The sequence below is a fragment of the Blastomyces gilchristii genome, assembly GCF_000003855.2.
Source record: "Blastomyces gilchristii SLH14081 genomic scaffold supercont1.11, whole genome shotgun sequence".
In the NCBI taxonomy this organism is placed as follows: domain Eukaryota; kingdom Fungi; phylum Ascomycota; class Eurotiomycetes; order Onygenales; family Ajellomycetaceae; genus Blastomyces; species Blastomyces gilchristii.
In genome coordinates, this window is record NW_003101672.1 from 1124086 (window position 1) to 1140732 (window position 16647).

At 29.9% G+C, this 16647-nt stretch overlaps 1 protein-coding gene and 1 pseudogene across 2 annotated transcripts; both read left to right on the top strand.

The window, feature by feature from the left end:
- Positions 1-2597: 2597 nt before the first annotated feature.
- BDBG_17273 (uncharacterized protein) lies at positions 2598-2849 on the top strand (the record flags this gene model as incomplete). Its single annotated transcript, XM_031725031.1, has 1 exon — positions 2598-2849. The coding sequence occupies one exon, from the start codon at positions 2598-2600 to the stop codon at positions 2847-2849; it is 252 nt and encodes an 83-aa protein (XP_031579028.1).
- An 8010-nt stretch (positions 2850-10859) lies between these two features.
- On the top strand, positions 10860-10948 carry BDBG_17274 (annotated as a pseudogene). Its single transcript has one exon. The product of its transcript is annotated as a tRNA-OTHER (tRNA).
- Positions 10949-16647: the final 5699 nt, after the last annotated feature.

The window sequence follows — 16647 nt, forward strand, 5'->3', positions numbered from 1 at the left end:
TCATCACTATAAGATTATCTCTAAAAAACTCTTTAAGAAAAATAAGAAGTCTTAAGCAGTATTTCTTACTTAATATCTCTGATGTGTAATAAGATAATCTCTACTAGCTATCTCATAGCTTGCAATCTCTTTCTCAGTATTTTTCAAATACTTAAGTGATTCTCATGAATTCTCTGATAATAAATAATCTTTTTATTTAATAAGATATTGAAGCTTACTGTAATATATTTACTTATTCAATATTTTCTTCATAAGATATTTAATATCACTCTCAATCTCAATACTATTCAGCTGAGACAGCTTCATCTCAGAATATTACTTATAGAGCTTTAAATAGAAAATGTGAAAAACAGAATAAATTAATTTCAATTCTATAAGTAATTTTAACTCATATATCTGCTTACTTATTACTCTTATTACTGAGAAAGATTCTAGTCACTGCTCACTGAGCTTCTTATATAGTCTTATTATCTTGATATTCTTTGCTGAAAGTAGTACTTGATTCTCTATCAAGAACTTCATTAAAAGATATTTTTAATTATAGTATTTTATCTACTGCTTCTAAGTACAGTGAATACTTTTCATCATCTTCTTATAAATTTTATTCAAAAGTTTCAATCTTACTTTTACTTCTAATACTGAGAGATACTCTATTCTCTGTATCTATTTAATATTCTGACTGTTTATTCTTCTCTTTAAAATATCATCTGTGATGTTACTGAGTAATGAAGAATTATATTCATAATAAGTATAGAAAGAAGATATCTTTAAGATTACATTCTTTACATTGTTATATATAAATTCAGTGATTAGAAGATATTTAAGTCAATTATTCTGATAATATAAATAGAATATTTAAAGATGCTATTCTAGTATCTGATTCTGATATTCAGTCTGATCATCTGTCTGTGAATGAAATACAGTACTGAGAAGATATCTTATTATAAGATAATAGTAAAAAGCTGATTAATATTTACTGATGAAGAGAGATTCTCAATCTGTTATTAACAATTTCAAAGCTCTGTAATTATAAATGATGATATTTAAAAACAGATCAGTCAATTCAGAGACTTTAATATTTTTATAAGTAGAGATATATCTGATCATCTTTATAAAGCAGTTAACAATGATCAAAATTGAGTTATATTCTTTAACTCTTATTAACTTCAGCAGATTAACTATGAAATTCATCAATAGATTCTATCATGAGCTCTTTAAAACAGGCAGTGATATTAACTCACTGTATTACTTATATCACAGAATCTTTATTCTTTGATAGATATTATAAGTCTTAATAAACTCTTTGATATCTGCTCAGAGCTTGTCTTAAATATATTTATATTTTAGAAGCTTCTCAGTCTTCTCTAATCTGAAGTGCTCTGTATAAGAATTATTATAATGAATTCTCAATAACTTCTGATACACTGCTCTACTATAAGAGATGAAGACTGAATTATTCAGCAGTAGAAGTTTATATTCTTTTAATTATCAGTAACTTGATTTCTTAGCAGCACTGTCCTGCTCAGAGTCTATTTCTTTCAAGTTTAAACTGAATTCTTTCTTCTTCAACTTCTGAATTTAAGCTGTAGTAGAGATATCTCTCTTCTATAACTTATCAATGAATTTTAAAAGTAGTCAGATTGAAAGATTATAGACTGTTTTATTCTTTATCAATTCAATGATTGTAAGATATAATATAAGAAGCTCATAATCTTCAGTGTCAGTTCTCTGCAGAGATCTGAGTTTTCTTTCACCTTCTTTACTGAGTTATGATTCGGAAGAACATACGACCGTCGGATAATAACGCGGCCGCTTCTGAACTTGCTTACAAGTGTAAAGGGGTCATAGCAGTCACTAATTAATTTAGTGTATAATATTACAATATATAAGAAGCTGGTATACACCTGTAATCATACACTGACTCAAGCAATCTTTGAATCACATCTGATAGTATGTCTAAAAACTAGTAAGAAGCACAGGCTTCTTCAGAGCATGATAATTTCATCTACAAAGCAATTTATAGTTATCATGTCAGTGTGATTCTAGAACATCTCAAAAGATAGCATATAAAGAGCAGTGAGCAGAAGAGCATTCAATTGATACTGCTTCACTTATTAGAGAAAAACTTCACACTCAGATGAATGTCACATATGCAAACAGATGAGATGTGAGAAAAGAAATGAAAGCAGTGAATCAGATTCAAAGAAGACTGCTCTTCACTTAAAGAAATAAAAGAGAGAAATGATCATCATCAGAGTTGTACAATGACAACAGAAATAATATAATGATATAGTGATATAACAATACAGTAATATAATAATAGACATTATATGATTAATAAGAAAATCACTGAAATGAATATCTTTTCTAGTCAATATAAATAATACACTTCTCTGCTATCTGAACTGAAAGATATGCAGAACCTCTCAGAGAGTTTATCTAAAGCAGTAAGAAAAGCAGCTGAAATCACTGAATCAGAATCAAAGCTTCATATACATACAAGAATTCTAAACAAGATTAAGGCCTTGTATATACAGTGACAGACTGAGACAGAAGTCAAACAATAATTGACATTCACTGCAGATCAAGCATTCACTATGAAGAGCTTCACTGATGCAATCATCATCATCAATAAGAATAGAGAAAACCAGATCTTAGACCTGCAGCAGAAGATTGAACATTTACACAGACAGATAACTACACTGAATCTGAAGATCTCATCACAATTATTCACAACCTCTTCAGAAGTATACACATTATCAGAGATCACTGTGCAGAATAAGAATTCAAGTATAAGATACATCAAGTCAGAAGATCTGCTGAAGTTATCAAGTTTCAATAGTAACTGAAAAAATAATGCTGCAATCAGCTGGCTAAGTCAGATGCAATTATATTATCAGATTAAACATGAACTCACAGACAGATAGTTAACAGAATTTCAACAAGTCTTAAGATCTGCTGCATTTCTATATAGAAAAGTGAAGTCATTATAAATGACTGATGAAAAGATGAATCTCACAGACTCAGAGCAATATTCATTCTCATAAATATGAAATGAGTTTTCCAAATGAATCTTGCACAACTTTGAGAAAGTGAACACATAAGACAAGTATTACAAATACTTCACTGAGTGTAGATAAATGAGCAATCTTATATCATACTTCATACACTTCAGCTTACACTATCTTGTGTTGAATGAAGAGCTTTTAACATCTTTCTGTTTACAGATCTTCATTCTCTGAATGCCATCACTAAAGTACTGAATTTCTCAAAAAAGAAATCCTCTGAGTGAAAACCTTGATGTCACAAGCATCAAGCTTACTTCAACTGCAGACATCAAAATCATGATGCAAAAGATTGCACTCAGTATGCACAGTCAAGAGAAGCAAGAGAGTTAAAAAACTAGCAGAATCAGTGAGCTCAGAGACACTCACTGATATAATGATATTCTATAAAAAGTCTTCAAAGTGAAAGAGATGCTCATGTTAGATGATTCTCTGAATTCTGCAAATATCAAGAGAAAGCAGGCTTCTGACTGAGATGCGGGTAAGGAGGAAGTGAATACTCACCTCAATGTCTTGAGACCTGAAATGTTAATGTATAAGAAGCACTTGAATAAGAATTGAGAGATGACTGTAAAAGTGTTAGCAGACACAGAAGCTTCTACACAATATATTGATAATCATATAATTCAAAGACTGAAAGAGATTCACTGAGTGAAGAATCTCTGATATATAAGATTATCTGATAACTGATATTTGATATTACTCACAAGAGTAAGAGTTTCCTTGCACTTCAGAGAATGATCTTGCTATATTTGAGCATGAGAGCTGCAGAACATGAAATACAACCTTATTCTCAGACTTGATTGATTTCAAAGGTTCAATTCGCAGATTTAATAGTGTACATGTTATATGCAGTTAATCAATAGAAAGAGAACAGTTCATACAATTCTATTAACTGATATGAGAAGAACATTTCACATCTCTGATATAGAAGGGTTAAATCTGCTTACACATCAATAAGCAAAGAGAATGATTTACAAGACCTCATTCAAAAGCATTCTGTATGTCATACAGAACTTAGAAGTGAAGAAAATCAAGATAAAGAATATACAGAAGGACAAGTGTATGAAGAAGCTTCTGAAGAAGTATGAGAAGATCTTTTAAATAGATCTTTCACTGAAATTATCATCAGAACAAGAATTCATATATGAGATTGACACAGAGAATATAAAACCAGTCAATCAGAATGCATATTCTCTGTCATAAACACATCTCAAAGAACAGAAGCATCAGATCACAGACCTTCTAGAACATGATCTCATACAACTCTTATCAAGCATGTGAGGCTTTTCAGTCCTATTCATAAAAAAGACAGATGAGAAGTAATAGATATGTATTGATTATTAAGCACTCAACAAGCTTACAATCAAGAATAAATATTCATTATCATGAATTCAACAACAGTTAAATATAGTTGAAAACACTCAATATCTATCAAAGATCAATCTTCTCTCAGAATACTGACAGATCTGTATAGACAAACTATCAGTTCTGTGAACTGCATTTAATATACAATGAGAGAAGTTTGAATTTCTGATAATATCATTCAGTCTGATAAATGCATCTGTCATCTTTTAAACAATGATGAATATAATTCTTCATAAACAGAATAAAACCTTATATCTCATATATCTCAATAATATTCTAGTCTTTTCAAACTCATATAATAAATATCTGAAGCATCTTGATAAAGTGCTTACAACTCTGACAGAGTATAAGCTCTACATCAAATTAACAAAGTGTGTGTTTGAAATGAAAGAGTTGAAGTTTATAGAATATGTAGTGAGTGATGACTGTATATATCTTATCTCAGAGAAATTGAATATTATAGTGAATTGATCACAGCTGAGAAACATACATTATATACAACAGTTTCTCAGATTGATCTTCTATTATCACAGATTTATCAAGAATTTTATACAAATATCTGCATCACTCTCAGATCTCTTAAGAGAAACAGATATAAATCTGTAAAAGAAGAAGTTTCATTCAATCATCTAAAATGCTGTATATGAAGAGGCTTTTCTCACACTGAGAGAACATGTAACAACATTCTCAGTGCTTATTCAATCAGATCATGATAAACCTTTCTACATCAAGACAGACATATCTGAATGAGCTATCAGAGACACTCTTCTACAGATGAGCAAGAACAGCAAGCTGCACTCAGTGATATACAATGATAGAAAACTATCAGGCGCTGAGCTTAATTACTCAGTGTATGAAAAGAAATTGCTAGCAATCAAGCACACACTGATATTATGAAATAGATATATTGATAACAAGCATACAATAATAGTGATTATGAATCATAAAAGCCTCATCTATCTACAATCAATAACAAAACCTTTCAAACACTTAGTACATTGAATCTCAGAGTTTCAAGCATACAATCTTCATATCAAATACTGAAAGAGATCAGACACTGTGATGCCTGATACAATCAGTCACAGACTCAATTTCATGAATGAGAATTCTGTAAACCAGGCATAAGAGAAGTTCATATTAAATGCACTGAAAGAGTGCAAGAAATCAGAATAAGTGAACATCATAATCTCTCACTTGAAGAATGACAAGATGTCAGATAACAAGCATCTCATAAGAGTAGTAGAAGAGATGCTTTCAAACTTCAAGCTGAGAAAATTGAAAAATAATATTATGCTTTATCACAATCTAGAATATGCAGAAGCTCTCTATCTAGAATCTTCATTTAGACACAACCTGATAGCTCACATGCACAAGAAATTCAGTCACTTAGAAAGTTCTGAACTTATAAGCATACTTAAATCAAGAGCATACTGATCAAACATGACTGAGAACATTCAGACATACACTCATGAGTGTCTGAATTATCAGATTATAAAAGAATCTAAGAAAGAGTTAGAATATGAGAAAGTACAACATCAGATGAAGTGTATAATACAATTATTCAAATAATGAGAGATGAACCTCATAGACATATTACTGTGAATATTAAATGAAAATCAATGAATAATCACTGCTATTGATTACACTACTGACTGATCAGTTATAAAAGCAGTTTCAGAGATAATAAAGAAGATGATGATAAAGTTTCTACATGATGAAATCTATATTAACTATGAAATACTGTGTGAGATTCTAACTGATAACAGTGCAAATCTCATAGAAGAAGTAGTGAGATATTTCATGAATCAGTTACAGACAAGATATTGTAGAACAATATCATATCATTCACAGATGAACAGAAAGATGAAATACTTAAATGAAATCTTAGATAACATGCTGATGAAATATCTAGTAAGCAAGTCTATGAGATTATGAGATGAATATCTCAGTCAGACACTATTAGTCACACAAATTCAGTAGTATGCAGTCTTCAAGTGTTCATCATTCTATCTGTTATATGAATTACATCCGTGCATTCTGAAGAATACTTTGAAAAAGATGAGAAAGAAAACAGCAGTTACAGACACAGAATCAAGATTGAAAGAGATCAGTCACACACACATAAAAACTAACAAGTTACTTCTGAACTGAGCAATTCAATTAAAAAGAATACAAGACTCACTAGTTAAGAAATCAAGTCTCAAGATAAGAACATAAATTCTCATATATAATGAGAGTTCTGAGAAGTTTCAATCTAGGTGATTTGAGTCATATAAAATACTCAAATCACATTCTCTGAGAATATACACATTGAAAGAATCAGAGGGACAGATCTTATATAACTTAATAAATAATTCATAACTTATAAAAGCAAAGATATAAGACTCAAGCAGATTATAATCATCTGCAGCACTATTATCAGCATTGAAAAAAGAAGAAGCTTACAATTGAAAAGCCTCACAAAGTAAGAGAAATCATAGACACTTATGAATCAGATGATCTTACTTATTTCAATCTTTTCATAATTATAAGAAAAGAATGAGAAGAAATGAAGAAATCAGATAAATATCACACTTTAATAAGTGATGAGACTGTAGCTGATTATATAATAATGTGCTGCAGACAGCAGATGTAATATGATAAAGAGTAGTCTCAAAGTGACAGACTTGCACATGAGTCAGATTATAGAAGAAAAAGAGATTCAGAGTTGAATTTAACTGTTTATATCAGTTCAATCACAGAGATCACAGAGAACAAACTATCTGAAACATCTGTGAATATATAAGATCAAGTCATCTCAATCTCTGAAGACACTCAGAGATCAGACAAGATTAGTTTTAATAAGCTATTCACTGTAGTAGTCTGAGCAGACAAAGAGAGACAGTATAATGCATAAAACAGAATCATAAAAGATGAAAGCTGTCAAATCTAGTCACTGAACACTGTATTATATAGAGATTGTGTAAGAGTAGTGACTAGCAGATAAAGAAAAAGTGTAAGAAAAGAAAAGAAATAATGAATTGATCATCAATTATAAGAGTCAGCTGTAAAAGATAAATATTATCATATATATCTTATTCATTTTCATATGTCATATATTTAATCTATTTTCAACATCATATCACCTGAAAAACATCAAAAACAAAGAAAATCTCAAAACTCAAGATTTACAAGAAATTCAAGAGCTGTAAGTCACTCTTATAATAATACTATACATATCTCTGATTTCTCTATCACTCTGTATATGACATTAATGTCATTTATCACAAGATTGACTGGAATGTCAATATAGAAATGCATACATGTATATGTAGAGAAATTGAAGAAGAGTATGAAACTTACAGAATCAGAAGTCAGAGCAGAAAGAACAGAGATAGAAGAAATAGAAGAAGAAGAAGACACAGAACTGAATAAATAACAGCAGAAGTCACTCAGAGTTAAACACTTACAATCTGATATATACACAATCTTCCTCACAGAGAAGAGAGAGAAAGTGATGAAAGAAGCTTGAGAATAAGAGAGAGTAGTCTCAGCAGTATTATTATCTTCAATTAGAATGACCTCTGACACTGAAGCAACTAAGAATTATTATTAGTGTACAAAAATCACAAAATCAGAGATGAAAATAGTTATTAAACAAACACTCACTGATCTTAGAGTTGTACATATAATTATAACACACATGAGGCTTCTCAGAAAGAGAGAGAGAGACATGAGAAAATGCAGAAAGCAGAACACAGCATGTGAATAGCTCATTTTCATGATAACATCTCAGACAAGATGTATAAGTCTCACACCTGCAGGTGTAAAAGAGTACAATATTCAAATTCTCATTCTTAAAAACACAGATATCTTTTGCCTGCACTACAAAGTCAGATGATAGACATCAGAGAATAGACTGATACAGATCTATCATCTCAAAGAAATTTATCAGAGCAGATATCTTCATAATATTGAACTTTACAGTTGTAAAAAGCTTCTTAATATCTGTGAATATCACAACTTCATGTATAGTAAAACTCATAACAATTTTCTCTAAGAACAGAAAAATCAGTATTAGAAAGAAAAGATGAAAAAGAAAAAGACTTACAATCTTAACACTGTTAAGAGAGAGAGTGATTCTCTGATATAAATAAATAATTATCTTATTATAAATATTTAAAATAAACATAATAATCAGTATCTGTGATCAAGCTTCAGATAGTCATGTTATACACAGTCTTCATATAATAAATTATTCTGAGAGTCAGTAAGAAGAGTGAGAGTGTATATACTGAGAAACATGATTTATTAAGTCTATATAACATCTTCTTGAAATAGGAAGAGCTGATAACAAAAGCAGAGACAGTAAAACCAGAAGTAGTAGAAGTGAGAGTTACAGAAACAGAGATAGCAGAAGTAGAAGAATCAGACACAGAGACAGATGTAGAAGATTGAGAGAGAGTAGCAGAGAAAGAAACAGAGAGAACAGAGAGAGATACAGAAGACTCAGTCATATATAATACAGACAATTTCTTCATTATTATGTTTTTTAAGTTCTCAATCAATGATTCAATATTAAGTTCACTATCATTAGCAGATGCAGATCTGTCAATATATAAAGATTCTATATAAATAAAAACAATATATCAGCATCTGTGTTTATATAAAATTATGTCAGAAAACACAATCAGAAACCTGCTGAGAAGAAAACAGTCAAGAGTATATAAGAAGATGAAGAAGATGTGTCATTCATGATAGTATGTTCTGATAATTGTTAGAAGATAAACAAGTTCTGATTACATTTCATAACACATTACACTTACTGCTAACAAACTGCTCAATATGAGCACTATAAGAACACTTGTTATGAAAACAAGAGATCATCACTAGAAATGTGTACAATGTAATAGATAAACAGATAGAAGGTGTTAAACAGAAGAAGAGGTAGTAATCTGAGATAAAATGATAATAGCATTCAATGATGATGATAATGAAGAAGATGATTGAAGAATGAGAAAAGTTGATGAATAAGTAATATAATATAGTGAAAGTTTCTTTATAAGAATGTATATGAAACACTAGTCAAATCAGAAATAGATCACATAATCGCGAACACTAGTGACATGCTAATTCACATGAAGCTAGAGCAGACATCATAGTCATATAAGCATGACTGAATCTGGTGAGAGAGGATGTGATTCAGAAGAATGTACAACTGTCAGATAATAATGCAGTCACTTCTGAACTTACTTACAAGTGTAAAGAGGTCATAGCAGCCACTAATTAATTTAGCATATGATATTACAATATATAAGAAGCCGGCGTACGCCTGTAATTATACGCTGGCTCAAGCAATCTTTGAATCACAGAGTTACACAGCTGTCTTATCAGCATTATTTCTAAGCTTTAAAGAATTTTAACTCTCTACAGTCAGCTTCTTCTACAGTGATAACAGAGATTCTTTTATAGAATTCTTCTTCATATTAATAATATTATAATTAGGTTATCTAGATAATATATCAGCAGAATTAAACTAATCTGAATAATATCAGATATAGAAATTATACTTCAAAAGCAGCTTCACTTATCTGACTTGACATTCTGTCAAGCTCTTTATTATCAAGAAATAACACAGATTTGTATAATTAGTGAGAACTTACACTGAGTACTTACTACTCTGAAGATAATATTATCAGATTTTAAAGAATTTAATAATTACTAATATCTTCTGATCATGAGTATTATATCTTCTCTATATAAGTGATAACTTCTTGAAGAAGAAGGTCACTGATCTTTATTTATAATATCTTATAGACTCTGTGAAAAAGCCTTCTCTCACAGACAATTCATTATCTGTATTCTTAAAGATGATTATTCTCTGATTCTTTCAATATTGAAAGATCTTCAGTATTAACTGTGAAAAGATTTCACAGATCTCATTTCTGAATATATCAGTCTCACACTGACTGAGTAAGTCAGAATTAAAGTGATTCAGTATTGTAATATCTGTAAAAGCTTGTTTCAATTCAGTAAATATCTGTATAGTATCTTAAGTAAGAGTAAACAGTTCTGTTTTTCTATCTTTTATACTTCTCTTTAATAGATCTATAAGAGAGACAGTAATCTGTGAATATGTATAGATGAATCATCTATAGAAATTCATAAATTCTAGAAATATCTGCATCTCATGATATATCTACAATGTCAGTCAGTTCTCAATGATAAAGATCTAACTTCTGTTCATTGAAATGTTATTTATCTCAATAATATAATCTAAGAAATCAATCTTCTGTATGTAGAATAAGTATTTTTCAGTGTTTACATAGAGTTGATACTGTCTCAAGTGACTTAATACTTTTTAAATATGAGTATCATGTTCTTTCTCTGATTTTGAGAAGACTAGAATGTTATTCAGATATACTATGCAGAAGACATTGATAAGATGCCCCGGTGGCCGAATGGTTAATGCGGCCACCCGGTAGCGCCTTGGCGTGGGAAACCAAGGCGCGTGGGTTCGAAACCCGCAGGGGATACATTAAATCCGGAACTCAAGCACCTCAGGTTCCTAATAAATACAGAGATGTACAAATCGCTTCAATGAATCGCTCTATGTTCCTGGGCTGGGAAGTTATTATCGCATGTATCTAATTGTCACTCCTTTGTATTTTCCTATGTTCTTGTTATCTTGGCGTGGTCTCAACACCTGTATTTCCTCCTGTATAACCAACACTTGACCTGTATTTAACATCACGCAAGAACTCATCATAAGCTCCGCTTGCATATGAGTATAATGGAAGAATAATAATAATAATAATAATAATAATAATAATAATAATAATAATAATAATAATAACATTGATAAGATCTCACAGTATCTTATTTATATAGATCTGAAAGATGACTGAAGCATTACAAAGATTAAAAGATAAAATAAGATATTTAAAATTGCTGTACTTGATATAAAAAGCTGTTTTTCAAATATCATCTTCATTAACTCTGATTCTATGATAGATATTCTGTATATCAATCTTTGAGAATATCTTTACTTTAGATAATTAATCAATTATCTTATTAATCAATAGTAATGAATAGTAATTCTTAACTATCATCTTATTAAGATCTCTGTAGTCTACACATAGATATAGTCTATCATTCTTCTTAAGTATAAAGAGTATAGATGTCTCTGCTGAACTCTTTGATAAGTATATTCAGTTCTTTAATTGCACTTCTTTAAGATATTTACACAGAATATTCAATTTCTTTATAGATAAGTTGTAAAGAGATCTGTACAGTGCTGTTACATCATCTTTAAGACAAATCTTATATTATATCTTGATATCAGAAAACTTCACTATTTCTCTTTCTGAAAAGATATTCTTATAATCTGTAAAGAGATATTATGTATATCTATCTTCAATGACAGATACTGCTGCTAATTTTACAGTGAGAATAATAACTTCTTCATCTACCTTCAAGTCTCAATCATCTGCTACATAGTATATTGACTCTATCTTTTTCTCAAGATTCTTTCAATGAAACTCTTCAGATTTCTCTATTACTATCTCTTTATTAGTGAGATAGTACTGTCATATCTGAGTAACTCAGTTAATGAGAGAATTGTTTTCTCTTAATTATAAAAGATCTAGAATGATATTCTTATCTATAATATTAACTGTATAAAGAAGCAGACTGTTCTTCTTGAAGATTTCTTCTAAGTCTGTGATTACACACTTCACTTGAATTATGTTAAAACAGTGATATTTCATTTCATCAGTAAATTTCATATAGTCTGACAGATCTATCTTCTTTCAATTCTTTATTAAAGAAAAGAAATAGAATATGAAGTTGATATTCACTCTAGAGTTGAGTAGACATCTCACTGATATCTTCTTATTCAGAGTATGTATTATAATTATAATATAAACTCAGAGATATAAGAATTATCAATTCTTTATTTCTTTCTCTTCTTTATCTTTCACAGATACATTTATCAGAAGAGAAGTTAACTTTGAGAAGATATCTTCTCAATTTCTTCTCTTCTTCAGCTTCTTATAATCACTGATATAATAATTATTAGACTGACCGTGTGACCGTGTCTGAGACCAGGATCAGATTTTTTGATAGTCTCATTACCAATTCGACTGATTCCATTACACGGTTTTAACATTAGATAGTAGTCTCATACTGTCTCAGTGAGACTTACTGTCTACTCTTGTCACATTTTTCAAATAGGACCATGATTTCCACTTCTCAATTTAAATTATTTTTATTGCTTTAAATGACTTTAAATCTCATTTGAGTATTACCAAAAAGCGTTACTTTTTAAAAAATTAAAAATAGTCTAAAAAAAACCTTAAAATGTCTAAAAATAGTAACTTTATGCCAAGAATGAGACTAAATGAGACCAAATAAGACCACTTTCTCATTTTTTTCAAGTCATGGTTCCATTTTAAGATCTGATATATAGTCACTTTACATGTTTTTTTGATAGCCAGTCCCAGCGGGATTCACGCCAAGAAATGTATGAGATCAGACCAAATGAGACTAAATGTAAAATTCATGATTCTGGCGGCCAGTCTAATAATTATCAGCTTTACAGTTGAAACAGAGATCTTTATCAAATCTTTTTTAATATTTCTTCACAGTGAGTAAAGAATTAGAATACTTGAAATTCTTCTTTACTTTCTTTACATTGAAGCTGTCACAGTGCTGTTTAGATTCTATTATTAATTATTTAAAAGAAGTCTTATTAATCTTTTTCTCAGAGAATTGATTATTCAAATAGATCTGAAAAGCTAGATTAATAAACTCAGTATAATTAATTAATGAACTCTGATACTGTGATATCATTGTCTGTATCTTATAAGTCAGCTTCACAAGATAAAGTTATATTTTTAATTAATTCAAATCATCAGTTAATTTCTCTTAATATTCTTTAAATCTTATATTGAAATCAGAAGAATTCTCATTATCTTATTAATATAATAAGTTGAATTACTGCACTGTTATAAAGTCACAGTTATAATAGTCTTTATATAAGAGGTCTACGCTGAATAGATCAGTATAATATTGATAGGTCTTATATAACAAAGATAAAAATGTTAGAGAAGGAAAGAAAGAGAAAGTATGAGAATCAGTGATTGAGATGAATATTTATACATGTATGTGATGACATACACAGTGAAGCTTTGAGATGGAAGAATATACACGCGTTTGTAGCAGCTGAGAATCAGTGATTGAGAATGACTGAGAATCAGAGTATACATGTTCAAGAATGAAGTGATTGAAATCTGTGAAGTGTAATGAAATAGTCTATATGATTGATCAGATGCAGCCCGTCACATTAGTCCTCTCTTTCAGAAGCAGTTCTTATCAGTCAAGGACTGCTGTTTCAGATAATGCAGAACTCAGAGTTCAGGTTGATTAATTATAGCTGACTTATTTCACAAGATATTGCTGGTCACAGTCACAGAGTCTCTTATCAAGAATATTCTCAATCTCTCACTCAAGCTTATTATCTTCTTCTATAATGCCTGATAACTGTCAGTCAGAAGTTAGTTGAGAAGAGAACAGATTGATGACAGCACAGCAGAGCAAGCTTATGTGAAATACATTATGAATTTCTGATGATGTGTCAAGATGATAGTTATAACTATCTAGAACTTCTATTACTTTATACTTGATATGATGATAATCTAGTATATAAGATGAATGTGTGATTTGTATGTTCTTAAGATTCAATTATATCAGATCTTCTATCTTATATTGTTTAATAAGATCTCAGTGAACATTAATTTGATTCTCTTGATCTTGTTTTACAGTTGTCATAGAGATCTCTGCTCAATCACAGACATCTCAGAGCTTTATTACTATATTATCAGTGATCTGAATTGAACTGTGAGAGTCTGATATGAACTGTGTGATCTCTAGAAGATTCAACACTTTTATATAATATCTGTGTATAAGAAAGAATGAGCTTATATCTGTTGAAATGACATCTTGACTGTTGATAGTGATCTCTGTGTGTAGAAGAAGATCATGTTAATCATCTTATAAGTGATTATAGAACTTATAGAGATAATTCTTCACAGTCTGAATTGTCTGTTCTGATACATTATCAGTCTCAGAGTGATAGACAGTTGATAGATAGCATATAATCTTGAGAACTTGACAGATTCTTGTTCAGAGAGTACTCACAAATTGATGACTCTGATCTGATACTATAGATCTCAGCAATTTATATATTTAATAGAATGAGCTTCATAGAAAAGCTTCAGTGACTTATTCAGTATTCATCTTATTATAAGATTTCAATATTACATCTTTACTCAGTTAATTCACAATGATCAGAATGTTTCTATAATTCTTACTTTTAGATAGATTGACAGTGAAGTTAATTACTACATCTTGCTAGATTCTATCAGAAATATTAAGTGATTTCAATAGATCTTTTCTACAGTTCTTTTATAAGATAATAGAAGAACAGTGATTACAGTTTTAAATGAAGTATCTGATGCTGTTTAATATCTCAGATCAGTAGAACTCTTGAGAGATCATTCTATACAGTTGTTTACAGTCTGAATGACTGATTATATATAAATTATGCATCTCTTGTATTATCTGAGTGTGTAAGAATTCAGAGTGAGAGACTCAGTGTTATTCATAGAATTATAGAGTGTTATTATCATTGATTGAATATTTTGAGATATTGATTCTTATACATAGTTCTGAGAGAAATCAGAGTGCTTCTTAATACACTGCTTTAATAAGAATCTGAAGAAGTTCATCTATCTAAGCTGCTGTATATCACAGTTTATTCAGTGTAGAGAAAGTGAAGATATCAATAACAGTTCTAACTGAAGAAGCATGTATAGTATCATGAACTGTTTCATCTTGATCAACTAGTATCTTCAGGTTCAAGAGCTGATGCTCTTAGTTCATTCAGTGAGTATCTGTTATATCAGATGATATATCTTGCTCTTGTTATGAGAGAGCATCTGTCATTGAGTTCTGGCTATCAGAACAGTAGTGTATTGTAAAATGAAAGTGACTTAAGAACTCAGATTATTATATCTATCATTTGATAAGTTTACAGATAGTTGTGAAGTATTTGAGATTCTTATAATCTATGACTATCTCAAATTCAAAAATACTTTGAAGTTCAGAGTCTCATTCTTCTAAACAGTGTATAATTATAAGAAGTTTCTTGTCATAGATCTTATAATTGCATTTAATGAGACTCAGTTTCTTAGATATGAAGGCATATAATTGTAGAATATCTTTATCATTATATTATAATATCACTTCTTCTATTACATAGTCAGAGAAATCAGCTTCAATAACTATCTTACAATCAGAATTAAATATTATCAGTAGAGAGATATTAATAAACATTTTCTTCATCTGTGTAAATGCAGCTTCAGTATTCACTGATTATTGAAATACTGAGTCTTTCTTAGTAAGATTTGTAAGTGATCTCATAATATCTGAGAAGTTTTGTATAAATTGCTGATAGAAGTTAGTAAATCTGATAAAGCTTTATACATCTTTCATAGTATACAGAGCTTCTCATTCAAGAATAGCAGAGACTTTCTCAGAATTCATTCAAATTTCCTTATCAGCTTCTATAATAAAACTCAGATACTTGATACTCTTGACTTTAAAATCATACTTATTAATATCTATCAGTAGTTCTGCTTCTTATAGCTGTTGTAATATCTTTTACACATACTCTTGATATTCTTTTCTGAATTTATCAGTGAAGATGAGAATATCATCTAGATAAGCAGATGTAAACTTATTAAGAAAATCTCAGAGTGCTCAGTTGATATACTTCTGAAATATACTGAGAGTGTTAACTAGTTCAAAGAATGTGACTATTCATTCAAAGAGATTATAATGTGTTCAGAATACTGTAAGTTATTCATCTTCTTCAGTGATATAAATCTTATGAAACACAGTAATAATATCTAGCTTTGTAAATTATTAAGCTTATCTGATTCATGCTAGGGTTTCATTGATAAGAGATAAGAGATATTGATCTTTCTTTATCAATCTGTTCAGATCTTGATAGTTCACACAGAATTGAAGTTCTTTATCTGATTTCTTTGCAAAGAGAATAGAGGCTGTAGTAGAAGAGTTACTAATGTATATGAATTCTTTATTTAACAGATTATTGAGTGTCTTTTGAAGAAGAAGAAGTTCATCTCAGAATATATTATAAAGAGAATCT